This window comes from Thalassophryne amazonica, chromosome 1, assembly GCF_902500255.1.
Source record: "Thalassophryne amazonica chromosome 1, fThaAma1.1, whole genome shotgun sequence".
NCBI lineage: Eukaryota > Metazoa > Chordata > Actinopteri > Batrachoidiformes > Batrachoididae > Thalassophryne > Thalassophryne amazonica.
The window spans coordinates 167924821-167939870 of NC_047103.1; the positions used below are offsets into that span (position 1 = coordinate 167924821).

Here is a 15050-nt window from a genome sequence, read left to right on the forward strand (position 1 = left end):
CTGATATCAAATGTTAATTGGTGTTAATCATTTGTTTGTTTATTTTGAATTGCTGGCAGCTTTTTGCTTGTATCCAGGACGTCTGCATGTAATCCAGGCATGTGTGTGTGTGTAGAATGTGTTTGGAAACTTTATTCCACACATGTGGTAATATGTTACTCTGACTTCAGTATGTTGAAATCTCCAGCACCATAACATACCTGTTTCTCCTTTTTATTTTTATTGTACAATCTGGTGAAAGCAGAACGAATTCAGACATTTTCCTCCCAGCATGAAGGTCATGGGTTCAAAGCCTGACATTCTCCATGTACATCAAGAAGGTTTTGTGGCATACAAGTGGATCTGCTGTGGTTACCCTGAATTAAAACAAATTCCTTTACCTTAAATGAATATCAACCAAATAAGACCGATTAAAAAGTCACGACACGCACATCATCTGGACAACTGTGACATTTCTTCACCAAATTTGTTGGACTCAATTAGAATTTGTGTGCCTGGATCGTGGCCATGGGGACTTGATAAAAAAAATATTAGATCACATGAGCCTGATGTTCTGCCAGACTGCAAATTTAAAACATTGATTCCCAAAGTGAGGCCCCCTGGTGAACCATCAAGGTACTGCAGGTGGGCAAAGCATTAAAGTTAAATTTTAAAAAAGGTTTTTAGCTTTCGATTTTGTAATAAAGTTTAAAATTACTACTACTACTAATAATAATAATAATAATAATACCAGTGACCCTTAATTGTACTAAGCAGTTAAAGATGAGTGTGTGTGATAATAATAATAATAATAATAATAATAATAATAATAATAATAATAATAATAATAATTAATATTTAAGCAACAAAATGTTATTTTTCATTTCTGTCTCGTGTGTTGATTCAAAATATGATTAATGGTAGAACCCAGGAGATATTCAGATTTCAAAGAGGACCCTGGCGTTCTTGAATTTCTAAATGTCTGATGGAAACCACTTTTCTAAAACATGTTGCTACTTCCTGAGACCATCTGCCGACTTTGTCTTCCAGGAGAAGGGACAGTGTCAGGATGACCGAGCCCTACGACTGCACAGAGTGTCAGGAGTCTCTGTTCGGGCAAAAGTACATCCTGAAGGATGAAAGTCCATACTGCTTGAAATGCTATGAGGAACTTTTCTGCAGCACCTGTGAAGTTTGCGAAAAGCTCATTGGATGCACCTGCAAGGTCAGGCTTTGACTGATATCTGGGTTTAGTTTTGGATGAGTCAGTAGGATTACCTAAAACCTTAGACCCGTATCTAGTGGTATATTGCATGTGGAGGTCTTGTTTTCAGTCCCAAAACTTGGTGGAAGGACTGAAGGACCACCAAGGGACTTTTCTCATAATCAAATGAGAAAAATCAGTTGAAAAATTAAGGTAAACATTTTAGCTCCCCCTCTAGCTGCCACCTTATCGTGGTGGGGGAGTTTGCGTACCTGGATGATCCTAGGAACTATGTTGTCGGGGGCTTTGTGCCCATTGTAGGGTCTCCCAAGGCAAATAGGTCCTAGGTGATGGGTCAGACTAAGGGCAGTTCAGAACCTCCATGACCAGTAAAAAATCAAGGACCGAGACGTCGCCCGGTATGGCGGAGCTGGGGCCCCACCCTGGAGCCAGGCCTGGGGTTGGGGCTCACGCGCGAGCGCCTGGTGGTCGGGCCTTAGTCCATGGGGCCCGGCCGGGCTCAGCCCGAAAGAGCGACGTGGGCCCGCCCTCCTGTGGGTTCACCACCTGCAGAGGGGGCCATGGGGGTCGGGTGCAGAGAGGATTGGGTGGCGGTCGAGGGCGGGTGGCCCGGCAGCCCGGGCCATGCTCACAGCTCCTGGCTGTTGGGACATGGAATGTCACCTCGCTGGGGGGGAAGGAGCCTGAGCTTGTGCGGGAGGTTGAGAGATACCGACTAGTCGGGCTCACCTCCACGCACAGCTTGGGCTCTGGTACCCAACTCCTGGAGAGGGGCTGGATGCTTCATTTTTCTGGCATTGCCCACGGGGAGAGGCGGAGAGCTGTGGTCGCATTGCTTGTTGCTCCCCAGCTCAGTCGCCATGTGTTGGACTTCACTCCAGTGAACGAGAGGGTCGCGTCCCTACATCTTCGGGTCGGGGACAGTTCTCTCACCATTGTCTCGGCCTACGGGCCGAGCAGCAGTGCAGAGTACCTGACCTTCCTGGAATCCCTGGGAGGGGTACTAGATAGCGCTCCGAATGGGGACTCCATTGTTCTCCTGGGGGATTTCAACGCTCACGTGGACGGCGACAGTGAGACCTGGAGGGGAGTGATCGGAAAGCACGGCCTCCCCAATCTGAACCCAAGTGGTGTTCAGTTGTTGGACTTCTGTGCTAGTCACAGTTTGTCCATCACGAACACCATGTTCGAGCACAAGGGTGTCCATAAGTGCACGTGGCACCAGGACACCCTGAGCCGGAGGTCGATGATCGACTTTGTATTCGTATCATCTGACCTTCGGCCACGTGTCTCGGACACTCGAGTGAAGAGAGGGGCAGAGCTGTCGACCGATCACCACCTGGTGGTGAGTTGAATCTGTTGGGAGGGGAGGAAGCCGGTCAGACCTGGCAGGCCCAAACGTATTGTGAGGGTCTGCTGGGAATGATTGGCGGAACCCTCTGTCGGCAAGGTCTTCAACTCCCACCTCCGGGAGAGCTTCTCCCAGATCCCGGGGGAGGTTGGAGACATGGAGTCCGAGTGGACTATGTTCTCCACCTCCAATGTCAATGCGGCCGCTTGTAGCTGTGGTCACAAGGTCTCTGGTGCCTGTCGCGGCGGCAATCCCCGAACCCGGTGGTGGACGCAGGAAATAAGGGATGCCGTCAAGCTGAAGAAGGAGTCCTACTTATCTTTGTTGGTAGGTGGAACCCCGGAGGCAGCTGACAGGTACCGGAAGGCCAAGCGTGCTGCAGCCCGTGCAGTCGCAGAGGCAAAAACTCAGGTCTGGGAGGAGTTCGGGGAGGCCATGGAGGAGGACTATCGGTCAGCCTCGAAGAGATTCTGGCACACCGTCTGACGCCTCAGGAGGCGGAAGCAGCTCTCCACCAGCACTGTTTATGGTGCGGGTGGGGAGCTGTTGACCCTTACTGGGGATGTTGTCGGGCGGTGGAAGGAATACTTCGGGGATCTCCTCAATCCCATCGTCACGTCTTCCGAAGAGGAAGCAGAGACTGGGGACTCAGAGGCAGACTCATCCATTACCCGGGCCGAAGTCACCGAGGTGGTTAGAAAGCTCCTTGGTGGCAAGGCTCTTGGGATGGATGAAATCCGTCCTGAGTACCTTAAGTCTCTAGATGTTTGTCTTGGCTGACACGCCTCTGCAACATCGCGTGGCGATCAGGGACAGTGTCACTGGATTGGCAGACCGGGGTGGTGGTCCCGCTGTTTAAGAAGGGGGACCGGAGGGTGTGTTACAACTATAGGGGGATTACACTCCTCAGCCTCCCCAGTAAGGTCTATTCCAGAGTACTGGAGAGGAGAATTCGACCAATGGTCAAACCTCGGATTCAGGAGGAGCAGTGTGGTTTTCGTCCTGGTCACGGCACACGACCAGCTCTACACGCTCCATCGGGTGCTCAAAGGTTCATGGGAGTTCGCCCAACCAGTCCACATGTGTTTTGTGGATCTGGAGAAGGCGTTCGACCGTGTCCCTTGGGGCACCCTGTGGGGGGTGCTCCTGGAGTACGGGGTCCGGGGTCCTTTGCTAAGGGCTATCCGGTCCCTGTACGACCGCAGCAGGAGCTTGGTTCGCATTGCCAGTAGTAAGTCAAACCTGTTTCCAGTGCACGTTGGCCTCCACCAGGGCTGCCCTTTGTCACCGGTTCTGTTCATCATTTTTATGGACAGAATTTCTAGGTGCAGCCAGGGTGTAGAGGGGGTCTGGTTTGGGAACCACAGAATCTCGTCTCTGCTGTTTGCAGATGATGTGGTTCTGTTGGCTTCATCAAAGCAGGACCTTCTGCGTGCACTGGGGCAGTTTGCAGCCGAGTGTGAGGCGTCCGGGATGAGAATCAGCACCTCCAAATCTGAGGCCATGGTTCTCGACTGGAAAAAGGTCCTTTGCCCTCTTCAGGTCGGTGGAGTGTCCTTGCCTCAAGTGGAGGAGTTTAAGTATCTCGGGGTCTTGTTCACGAGTGAGGGATGGATGGAGCGTGAGATCGATAGACAGATCGGTGCAGCATCTGCAGTGATGCGGTCGCTGTATCGGACCGTCATGGTGAAGAGAGAGCTGAGTAGGGGGGCAAAGCTCTCGATTTACCAATCGATCGACATTCCGATCCTCACCTATGGTCATGAGATTTGGCTCATGACCGAAAGAACGAGGTCACGAGTACAAGCAGCCGAAATGAGTTTCCTCCGCAGGGTGGCTGGGCGCACCCTTAGAGATAGGGTGAGGAGCTTGGTCACTCGGGAGGAGCTCGGAGTCGAGCTGCTGCTCCTCCACGTCGAAAGGAGTCAGTTGAGGTGGCTCATGCATCTTTTCCCGATGCCCCCTGGACGCCTCGCTGGAGAGGTGTTCCGGGCACGTCCCATTGGGAGGAGGCCCCGGGGAAGACCCAGGACATGCTGGAGAGACTACATCTCTCGGCTGGCTTGGGAACGCCTTGGGGTTCCCCTGGAGGAGCTGGGGGAGGTGTGTGTGGATCGGGAGGTCTGGGCGGCTTTGCTTGAGCTGCTGCCCCCGCGACCCGACTCCGGATAAAGCGGAAGAAAATGGATTGATGGATGAATGGACTTTAGCCCAATGTTTATGTACAGTAGATACTTGCAATGGCTGTTTGCAGGAATAGTTAAAGATACACCTGTAGTTACTATTAATCATTGATATGAGGTCATACCTCACCCTTGTATTGTCACATGACTTTTGACCTTGGATTATCTTAAAGGTCAAAGTCAAGGTCATAACAAACGGTTTGGCATCAGTGTGGATTAAACCTGGTGGAAGGTTTGAGTGTTAGTCAGGAACAAAGGTGTTCAAATTTGGACGGAACTGATCATCAAAACCATGCAGAACCAAATATTATGGTCCCAAAGAGACCACTGGACACCAGGGACCTTCAAACCACATCACTTCTCCAACCACAAAGTGTGTGCCTGGATACATGCCTGTATAGTGCAAATAAATCATTTAAAAATAAATCCCAATAACATAACTTTCAATGAAGACAAACATTCTAATCTGGTGACACCCCCCCCCCATGTGTGCAGGATCTGTCCTTCAAAGGTCGCCACTGGCACAGTGAGTGCTTCCTGTGCAGCACGTGCAGCAGATCTCTGGTCGACCTCCCTTTTGCTACCAACGATGATAAGCTGATGTGCATCGAGTGCTTCACCAATGAGTTCTCCTCCAAGTGCCATGTTTGCCTGAAAACCATCATGCCTGGTGAGACATTGAGATGATGAGTATGATCTTTTCTCCACAAGTTTCTTCCCATTTTGACTCCATGGTGTCAAGTTCAAAATGCTTTTGTGTCACACCCTCGGTTATTTCTTCTTAATGAGTGTCAAAACGCTTGTCTGCAAGGAAATGAGTAAAATATAAAACAGCCGTAAATCCCCGGGGCTGGGGGTGGGTGGTTACTCTGTTTGAACACTCTGACATAAAGCTGTGTTTAAATAACCGGATCAAACTCCATGTGCACAGTGGCGTCATGAGCGCTGATGAAGATGTTATTACAGTCATAATGGGTTTATTGAGTTGGACATTAGCATGAAAGCAGCTCAGTGATGCATTTCAGGATTCTGGTAAATAAATTAGATAAATGGAACTGTTGGGACTGTGTTGAATTTTTGGTCTCCAAGTTAATGGTCAAATCAGGCCGACGTCCACTGGATTCTGTGACATGTGACATATGTTACCTCATAACGTGTTAATGAAGCAAAAGAGATGGTTAAAACTATTCCTTTTTAGAACCCTATAAGTTCAACCAGTAATTTGCATCAGTTTTCACCAAAATTAGAGCAACTTTATTTCTCTCGTCTACAAGCCAAAATAGACCGTTTGCACCATTTTTGCCGCTTTTGCCCAATAACTCCATAACTTTTAGTCATTGTCCAAACTATACCTTTATTGAATGTTTGTGGCAAATAATGTGGTATAATTTTCAGTATGATTGGAACACTTTAACACCCCTGTGTAACCCTTCATGTGCCCCGACCTGGCTACAGCTGCCACTCTGGAATGCTATCATACATAAATATTAACAAAGGATACACACCTGGTCAATTATTACATTTTGCCACCCTAGGCATTAGAGGCATGCCTACTTTCAGGGGTCTGGCCCAAGGTGTAGCAGGTCTTTTTTCTTCAGACACGACCTGACAGTATGGTTTGGACATCTTACTTTGTCTTCCTCTGCCCGTCTGCCCACCAGGTTCTAAGAAGATGGAGCACAAAGGTAACAGCTGGCATGAGAATTGTTTCATCTGCAACCGATGCCAGCAACCCATCGGTACCAGGAGCTTTGTCCAGAAGGAGGCGAAGAACTATTGCATGCCCTGCTATGAGAAGCACTTTGCTCTGCAGTGCATCTACTGCAAGAAGGTACTAAACCAGCACAGACAGACTATGGTCTGTGTTTACTCTTCAGACATATACATAAATATTCTAGATGTATACTCAACAAAAATATAAACGCAACACTTTTGGTTTTGCTCCCATTTTGTATGAGATGAACTCAAAGATCTAAAACTTTTTCCACATACACACTATCACTATCACATCACTATCACACTATCACCATCTAAATCTGTGATAGTGAGCACTTCTCCTTTGCTGAGATAATCCATCCCACCTCACAGGTGTGCCATATCAAGATGCTGATTAGACACCATGATTAGTGCACAGGTGTGCCTTAGACTGTCCACAATAAAAGGCCACTCTGAAAGGTGCAGTTTTGTTTTATTGGGGGGGATACCAGTCATTATCTTGTGTGACCACCATTTGCCTCATGCAGTGCAACACATCTCCTTCGCATAGAGTTGATCAGGTTGTCAATTGTGGCCTGTGGAATGTTGGTCCACTCCTCTTCAATGGCTGTGCGAAGTTGCTGGATATTGGCAGGAACTGGTACACGCTGTCGTATACGCCGGTCCAGAGCATCCCAAACATGCTCAATGGGTGACATGTCCGGTGAGTATGCCGGCAAGAACTGGGACATTTTCAGCTTCCAAGAATTGTGTACAGATCCTTGCAACATGGGGCCGTGCATTATCCTGCTGCAACATGAGGTGATGTTCTTGGATGTATGGCACAACAATGGGCCTCAGGATCTCGTCACAGTATCTCTGTGCATTCAAAATGCATCAATAAAATGCACCTATGTTCTTCGTCCATAACAGACGCCTGCCCATACCATAACCCCACCGCCACCATGGGCCACTCGATCCACAACATTGACATCAGAAAACCACTCACCCACACGACGCCACACACGCTGTCTGCCATCTGCCCTGGACAGTGTGTGAACCGGGATTCATCCGTGAAGAGAACACCTCTCCAACGTGCCAAACGCCAGCGAATGTGAGCATTTGCCCACTCAAGTCGGTTACGACAACGAACTGGAGTCAGGTCGAGACCCCGATGAGGACAACGAGCATGCAGATGAGCTTCCCTGAGACGGTTTCTGACAGTTTGTGCAGAAATTCTTTGGTTATGCAAACCGATTGTTTCAGCAGCTGTCCGAGTGGCTGGTCTCAGACGATCTTGGAGGTGAACATGCTGGATGTGGAGGTCCTGGGCTGGTGTGGTTACACGTGGTCTGCGGTTGTGAGGCTGGTTGGATGTACTGCCAAATTCTCTGAAATGCCTTTGGATATGGCTTATGGTAGAGAAATGAACATTCAACACACGAGCAACAGCTCTGGTTGACATTCCTGCTGTCAGCATGCCAATTGCACGCTCCCTCAAATCTTGCGACATCTGTGGCATTGTGCTGTGTGATAAAACTGCACCTTTCAGAGTGGCCTTTTATTGTGGGCAGTCTAAGGCACACCTGTGCACTAATCATGGTGTCTAATCAGCATCTTGATATGGCACACCTGTGAGGTGGGATGGATTATGGATGGATTGCTCTACTGGTGGTTGGCTCTCACTGCGGTATTGTATCACTTCCTGTTCCGGAGCACAGTGACATTTTATTTTGGAAACAGGAAGTCACTGCTTATACCTTTTGTCTGACTTAGTGCTTAGCTCAGATAAGATAATTATAGTGGGCGATTTTAATATCCACACAGATGCTGAGAATGACAGCCTCAACACTGCATTTAATCTATTATTAGACTCTATCGGCTTTGCTCAAAAAGTAAATGAGTCCACCCACCACTTTAATCATATCTTAGATCTTGTTCTGACTTATGGTATGGAAATAGAAGACTTAACAGTATTCCCTGAAAACTCCCTTCTGTCTGATCATTTTTTAATAACATTTACATTTACCCATATGGACTACCCTGCAGTGGGGAATAAGTTTCATTACACTAGAAGTCTTTCAGAAAGCGCTGTAACTAGGTTTAAGGATATAATTCCTTTGTTATGTTCTCTAATGTCATATACCAACACAGAGCAGAGTAGCTACCTAAACTCTGTAAGGGAGTTAGAGTATCTCGTCAATAGTTTTACATCCTCTTTGAAGACAACTTTGGATGCTGTAGCTCCTCTGAAAAAGAGAGCTTTAAATCAGAAGTGTCTGACTCCGTGGTATAACTCACAAACTCGTAGCTTAAAGCAGATAACCCGTAAGTTGGAGAGGAAATGGCGTCTCACTAATTTAGAAGATCTTCACTTAGCCTGGAAAAAGAGTTTGTTGCTCTATAAAAAAGCCCTCCGTAAAGCTAGGACATCTTTCTACTCATCACTAATTGAAGAAAATAAGAATAACCTCAGGTTTCTTTTCAGCACTGTAGCTAGGCTGACAAAGAGTCAGAGCTCTATTGAGCTGAGTATTCCATTAACTTTAACTAGTAATGACTTCATGACTTTCTTTGCTAACAAAATTTTGACTATTAGAGAAAAAATTACTCATAACCATCCCAAAGATGTATCGTTATCTTTGGCTGCTTTCAGTGATGCCGGTATTTGGTTAGACTCTTTCTCTCCGGTTGTTCTGTCTGAGTTATTTTCATTGGTTGCTTCGTCCAAACCATCGGCATGTTTATTGGACCCCATTCCTGCCAGGCTGCTCAAGGAAGTCCTACCATTATTTAATGCTTCAATCTTAAATATGATCAATCTATCTTTGTTAGTTGGTTATGTACCACAGGCCTTTAAGGTGGCAGTAATTAAACCATTACTTAAAAAGCCATCACTTGACCCAGCTATCTTAGCTAATTATAGGCCAATTTCCAACCTTCCTTTTCTCTCAAAGATTCTTGAGAGGGTAGTTGTAAAACAGCTAACTGATCACCTGCAGAGGAATGGTCTATTTGAAGAGTTTCAGTCAGGTTTTAGAATTCATCATAGTACAGAAACAGCATTAGTGAAGGTTACAAATGATCTTCTTATGGCTTCGGACAGTGGACTTATCTCTGTGCTTGTTCTGTTGGACCTCAGTGCTGCTTTTGATACTGTTGACCATAAAATTTTATTACAGAGATTAGAGCATGTCATAGGTATTAAAGGCACTGCGCTGCGGTGGTTTGAATCATATTTGTCTAATAGATTACAGTTTGTTCATGTAAATGGGGAATCTTCTTCACAGACTAAAGTTAATTATGGAGTTCCACAAGGTTCTGTGCTAGGACCAATTTTATTCACTTTATACATGCTTCCCTTAGGCAGTATTATTAGACGGTATTGCTTAAATTTTCATTGTTACGCAGATGATACCCAGCTTTATCTATCCATGAAGCCAGAGGATACACACCAATTAGCTAAACTGCAGGATTGTCTTACAGACATAAAGACATGGATGACCTCTAATTTTCTGCTTTTAAACTCAGATAAAACTGAAGTTATTGTACTTGGCCCCACAAATCTTAGAAGCATGGTGTCTAACCAGATCGTTACTCTGGATGGCATTTCCCTGACCTCTAGTAATACTGTGAGAAATCTTGGAGTCATTTTTGATCAGGATATGTAATTCAAAGCGCATATTAAACAAATATGTAGGACTGCCTTTTTGCATTTACGCAATATCTCTAAAATCAGAAAGGTCTTGTCTCAGAGTGATGCTGAAAAACTAATTCATGCATTTATTTCCTCTAGGCTGGACTATTGTAATTCATTATTATCAGGTTGTCGTAAAAGTTCCCTAAAAAGCCTTCAGTTGGTTCAGAATGCTGCAGCTAGAGTACTGACGGGGACTAGCAGGAGAGAGCATATCTCACCCGTGTTGGCCTCTCTTCATTGGCTTCCTGTTAATTCTAGAATAGAATTTAAAATTCTTCTTCTTACTTATAAGGTTTTGAATAATCAGGTCCCATCTTATCTTAGGGACCTCGTAGTACCATATTACCCCATTAGAGCGCTTCGCTCTCAGACTGCGGGCTTACTTGTAGTTCCTAGGGTTTGTAAGAGTAGAATGGGAGGCAGAGCCTTCAGCTTTCAGGCTCCTCTCCTGTGGAACCAGCTCCCAATTCAGATCAGGGAGACAGACACCCTCTCTAGTTTTAAGATTAGGCTTAAAACTTTCCTTTTCGCTAAGGCTTATAGTTAGGGCTGGATCGGGTGACCCTGGACCATCCCTTGGTTATGCTGCTTTAGACGTAAATTGTGGGGGGGGTTCCCATGATGCACTGTTTCTTTCTCTTTTTGCTCCGTATGCATCACTCTGCATTTAATCATTAGTGATCGATCTCTGCCCCCCTTCACGACATGTCTTTTTCCTGGTTTTTTCCCTCAGCCCCAACCAGTCTCAGCAGAAGACTGCCCCTCCCTGAGCCTGGTTCTGCTGGAGGTTTCTTCCTGTTAAAAGGGAGTTTTTCCTTCCCACTGTTGCCAAGTGCTTGCTCATAGGGGGTCGTTTTGACCGTTGGGGTTTTTCATAATTATTGTATGGCCTTGCCTTACAATATGGAGCGCCTTGGGGCAACTGTTTGTTGTGATTTGGCGCTATATAAGAAAAAAGTTGATTGAAGTTGATCTTCAGTTTGAATTCCATGTGCTTAAGACGCTGTGCATAAATACCTCTTCCATGATTATCCCCACCAGAACAACCAAAGTATTGGTGAGATTTAGTCAAGAGTACCATACGTATGTACAGACCAGTGCCACTATATCTCCTAGGCCTTTAGACACAAATGAACCAAACTTGGGACATAGGTAGTCCCAGTGGGAAGAATGATCACCATGGCAACAGGGACCAGATTTACATTTGAATTCACACACAATCATTGAGTGGAAAATCCTGTTCTGGCTCATGGAGAGAGGGTGCCTTGGAGTCAATTGTAGGTTTTGTCAAAAATGTTAGTTAGATACAGAAATTTTTGACCAAATCTATATTTGACTCTAAGGCACCCATTAGAAATCAGGGGATCTTTAGACTGGCTTTGTCTTTTGAGATTGGTTGGGTTTGAAATCCTATTTCTATAAGCCTCTGTAGTGCTAAAACACTTTGACATAGCCTGAAGACAATAACAATTTGGATATTAGTTGGGTCATTATGTAGACTTATGGGGGGTACGGTGGATTAGTGGTTAGCACTGTTGCCTCACGGCAAGAAGGTTGAGGGATCATTTCCCACATGGGGCATTTCTGTGTGGAGTTTGCATGTTCTCCCTGTGTTTGTGTGGGTTCCCTCTGGGTGATTCAGCTTCCTCCCACAACCAAAGACATGCAGGTTAGGTGGGTTGGAAACTTTAAACTGGCCATAGGCATCCATGTGGGTGTGAATGTGTTTGTCTGTCAATATGTGGCCCTGCAACAGACTGGCGTCCTGTCGAGGGTGAACCATGCCTCACTCCCTATGACTGCTGGGATAGGCTCCAACCCCCTGTGACCCTTAACTGGAGTAAGTGGGTGTAGAAAATAGATGGATGGATGTAGACTTATTTTGCCAGTTGACAGCTTCTTGTAGTGTATTTGGTCGTTTTGTCTTTTGGCTGTTCCCAGTTGCTCAGGATCACAGATGATCTAGTAGAGATGTACATTGGGATTTGGCAAGTGTTTTACACCAGATACCATTCCTGATACAACTCCAGTTCTACATGGACAAACATGTTCTTTGCTCGCGGTCTTCTTCATTAGGTTGATGGATGCTAGTTCCATAGTCATACATTTAACATGCAACACAACACTAAAATGAAAACAAAGGTTTAAGTTATTGTCACGTAACTACATGCACGATTTATATGTGCGAAACAACAATGCCTAATTGGTTCATATCTTTCAGCCGATCACCACCGGAGGTGTGACCTATCGTGACCAGCCTTGGCACAAGGAGTGCTTTGTTTGCATCGGGTGCAAGCAGCAACTGGCCGGACAACGCTTCACCTCTCAGGACGACTTCGCCTACTGTCTCAACTGCTTCTGCAATCTGTTTGCTAAGAAATGTGCTTACTGCACCACCCCAATCAGTGGTAAAGGATGTAGCATCTTAATCGGTGAAACCAGTGACTGTCTCGTTATTTTGGGCCACGAGGTTTAAAGTATGTTTGGTAACGCTGAGCTGCAGACAGTGTTCCTGATTCTTTCTTTTAAACTACCTTCTAGTTGTAAACTTAGTAGATCAGTAAAGACTATCAATAATAGTTATCATTTTAGCAAATAAGTTGGCTGATGTGCAAATAAGAACTTCTGGCGGCTTTTGCTTTTACATGGTAGGAAATGATCACTGGTCCACTCATAAGTGTCCACAGTCCTACAGAATAACTTTCTCTGCACCAGTTTGAGTTCTTCAACATAAAATCATAAAATTTGCCTTCAGAAGCCAAAGCGTTAGCACATAAAAGGCAAACAAAAAATAACCAAAGATATGTCCTTGAGGCACACCACAGGAAAGAACAACAGACCCATAACTCAGAAGTTATTGATCCAAAGAAAATTAGAGATTTTATGGGAGCCAAAGTGTCACTGTGGGTTTATTATCCAACATTAGACGTATACACCTGGAACCATTTTTGACATAGGTCGGTATATTTGATGACAAGTTGTTGCTGGAAAACTAGATGTAGGAAGAGGACTATTCTGACAGATCTGCTCACACATTTTCTTTATGGAATCAACTCATGTTTGTTTTCACTCACTTCAGAGAATTGTTCCTTTGGATCTTCCTTCATTTGCTCTTTCAAGTTATTTCTGCTGTCATGGCTCAGAAGTAAGGAACGGCTCATTCGCTGCTGGTTCTTGAAAGAATGAAGATCCCGTTTAGCTCTCAGATGTTTCTTTTTGACTAATTCCGTCCTTTGCTCATTGTGAGTTTTCGGTCTTGTATCCAATAACTGAGTTCAGTTTCTTTCTTAAGACCTGTAATAATTCTGATGTGTGATGAAACTGGGAACCAAATGAAGAAATATTTGGTAGTGAAGACTTTGTTGTTTTTGTAACTTTACAAGATTTGATCATGAAGATTCAATGAGTTGTGAACAAGCTTGTGTGCCTGCGTGGACCGGGTGCTGGGTCTGGTTGTAGAAACCAGCGGTTCGTTGGCGAGGAAAGGTTTACAGAGTGTCTGGACTGGTGATCATCTTGGATCAAGGCTAAAATCCAGACATTATGTGACTTCCTGGACTCAGCCATCAGAGGTGTATCAGCATGTGGTCTCTTGGTCCTCTGTCGTTGCAATTGGGAGAGACTTGGGAAGAGCTTACAGATTCATGAGGCCACTGGACAGAGATCTCTGGCAATGCTGATAGCTTTGAAGGTAAATGAAGGTCCAAGGGTTCCTGTCTGATTGTAAGACTTGGATGTTAACCAGTGACTGAAGGAGACGGCGGGATATCTGGTTCTAGGTCTCTTTGGAGGGTCCTTGGGTACCACTGGAATGACTTTGTGTTAATGGAACAGTGACTTAGGAAGACTCAGATGAGGAGTATCAGTTGTGCTGTGAGGGAACATCAGCTATGACATTTAGACCATGTGGCACATTTCTCTAGACGTGATCCAGCCTGCAGAACCTCAGCAGCTGGAAAAGGCTAAGAGAAGCCCACATTCTACCTGGCTGCAGCAGACAGATGGGAGAGGTGGGGGTGGACCAGTTGTCTGCCTGGGTGGTTGCCATTGAGGAAAACAGGAATCTTCTGCAGTGTGGTGGATGTTGGAGCACCAGGGCATACTCCAAGACCTGAGACCTGACCTGTCTGTTGAAGGGTTATTTCTCTTTTGACACCCACAGAGGTTCATGAAACAAGTTTGGGACTTCTTCCAAGTCCTAAGTAGAGAAACAGAAGCTCCTAATAAGGTACAACACCTTTAACTGAACTCGTTCCAGATCACAAGACTCACTCTTATGGGTTCAGTCCTCATCAATTACAGCGTGATTACATTACTGAGATCATGGGACTGTCCGTGTTCAGCATATTTTCTTGCTCTTCTTCGTTTTAGGTCTGGGGGGCAGCAAGTACATCTCCTTCGAGCAGCGCCAGTGGCACAATGACTGCTTCAACTGCAAGAAGTGCAGCGTGACTCTGGTGGGCCGAGGGTTTCTCACATGCAAAGATGATATCTTCTGCCCCGACTGTGGCAAAGACCTCTGAGCGCCTGCCACCGCACGCTACCGCTGGCTGGTCTCCATCCAAACGAGGGGCCGGAATGTTCGCTGAGATAATTAAATTATCCCGATTCCTTGAAGCCACTATTTACGCGTTATCTTGAAGCATTCATGTGAAAGTTGTTTGTTGTATTACTTCTGGACCGTAAACACCACATGAGCTTCTGAGAAATGTTTGAATGTGGGAGAAAAGGTCTTATGACCACCTTTAATTCTGTTCTTTATATTTTGTTGACTTTGGGTCAACAGCACTAAACATAGGCTTTAATCTTATTTTGTAATCAGCCACATTATTTAGCATGAAAAATAACTCATCATAAAAATATTATACAACACGTGTGAGACATTTTAACATAAGTATTTAGAACTAACATCTTACT

The 15050-nt window shown here is 45.6% G+C and overlaps 1 protein-coding gene across 1 annotated transcript; it reads left to right on the forward strand.

Annotated features, from left to right (window-relative positions):
* Window positions 1–1030: 1030 nt before the first annotated feature.
* Window positions 1031–15050, forward strand: LOC117520809 (four and a half LIM domains protein 2-like). Its single transcript, XM_034182145.1, has 5 exons — window positions 1031–1204; window positions 5234–5408; window positions 6400–6569; window positions 12355–12541; window positions 14505–15050. The coding sequence occupies exons 1-5, from the start codon at window positions 1049–1051 to the stop codon at window positions 14654–14656; spliced, it is 840 nt and encodes a 279-aa protein (XP_034038036.1). The 5' UTR covers window positions 1031–1048; the 3' UTR covers window positions 14657–15050.

Bases quoted from the DNA above. Each gene is read 5' to 3' on its own strand.
- LOC117520809 (XM_034182145.1), top strand. From the start codon at position 1,049: ATGACCGAGCCCTACGACTGCACAGAGTGTCAGGAGTCTCTGTTCGGG. The intron at 5,409-6,399 runs GTGAGACATTGA...TCTGCCCACCAG, and splicing joins CCTGAAAACCATCATGCCTG to GTTCTAAGAAGATGGAGCAC. The intron at 6,570-12,354 runs GTACTAAACCAG...CATATCTTTCAG, and splicing joins AGTGCATCTACTGCAAGAAG to CCGATCACCACCGGAGGTGT.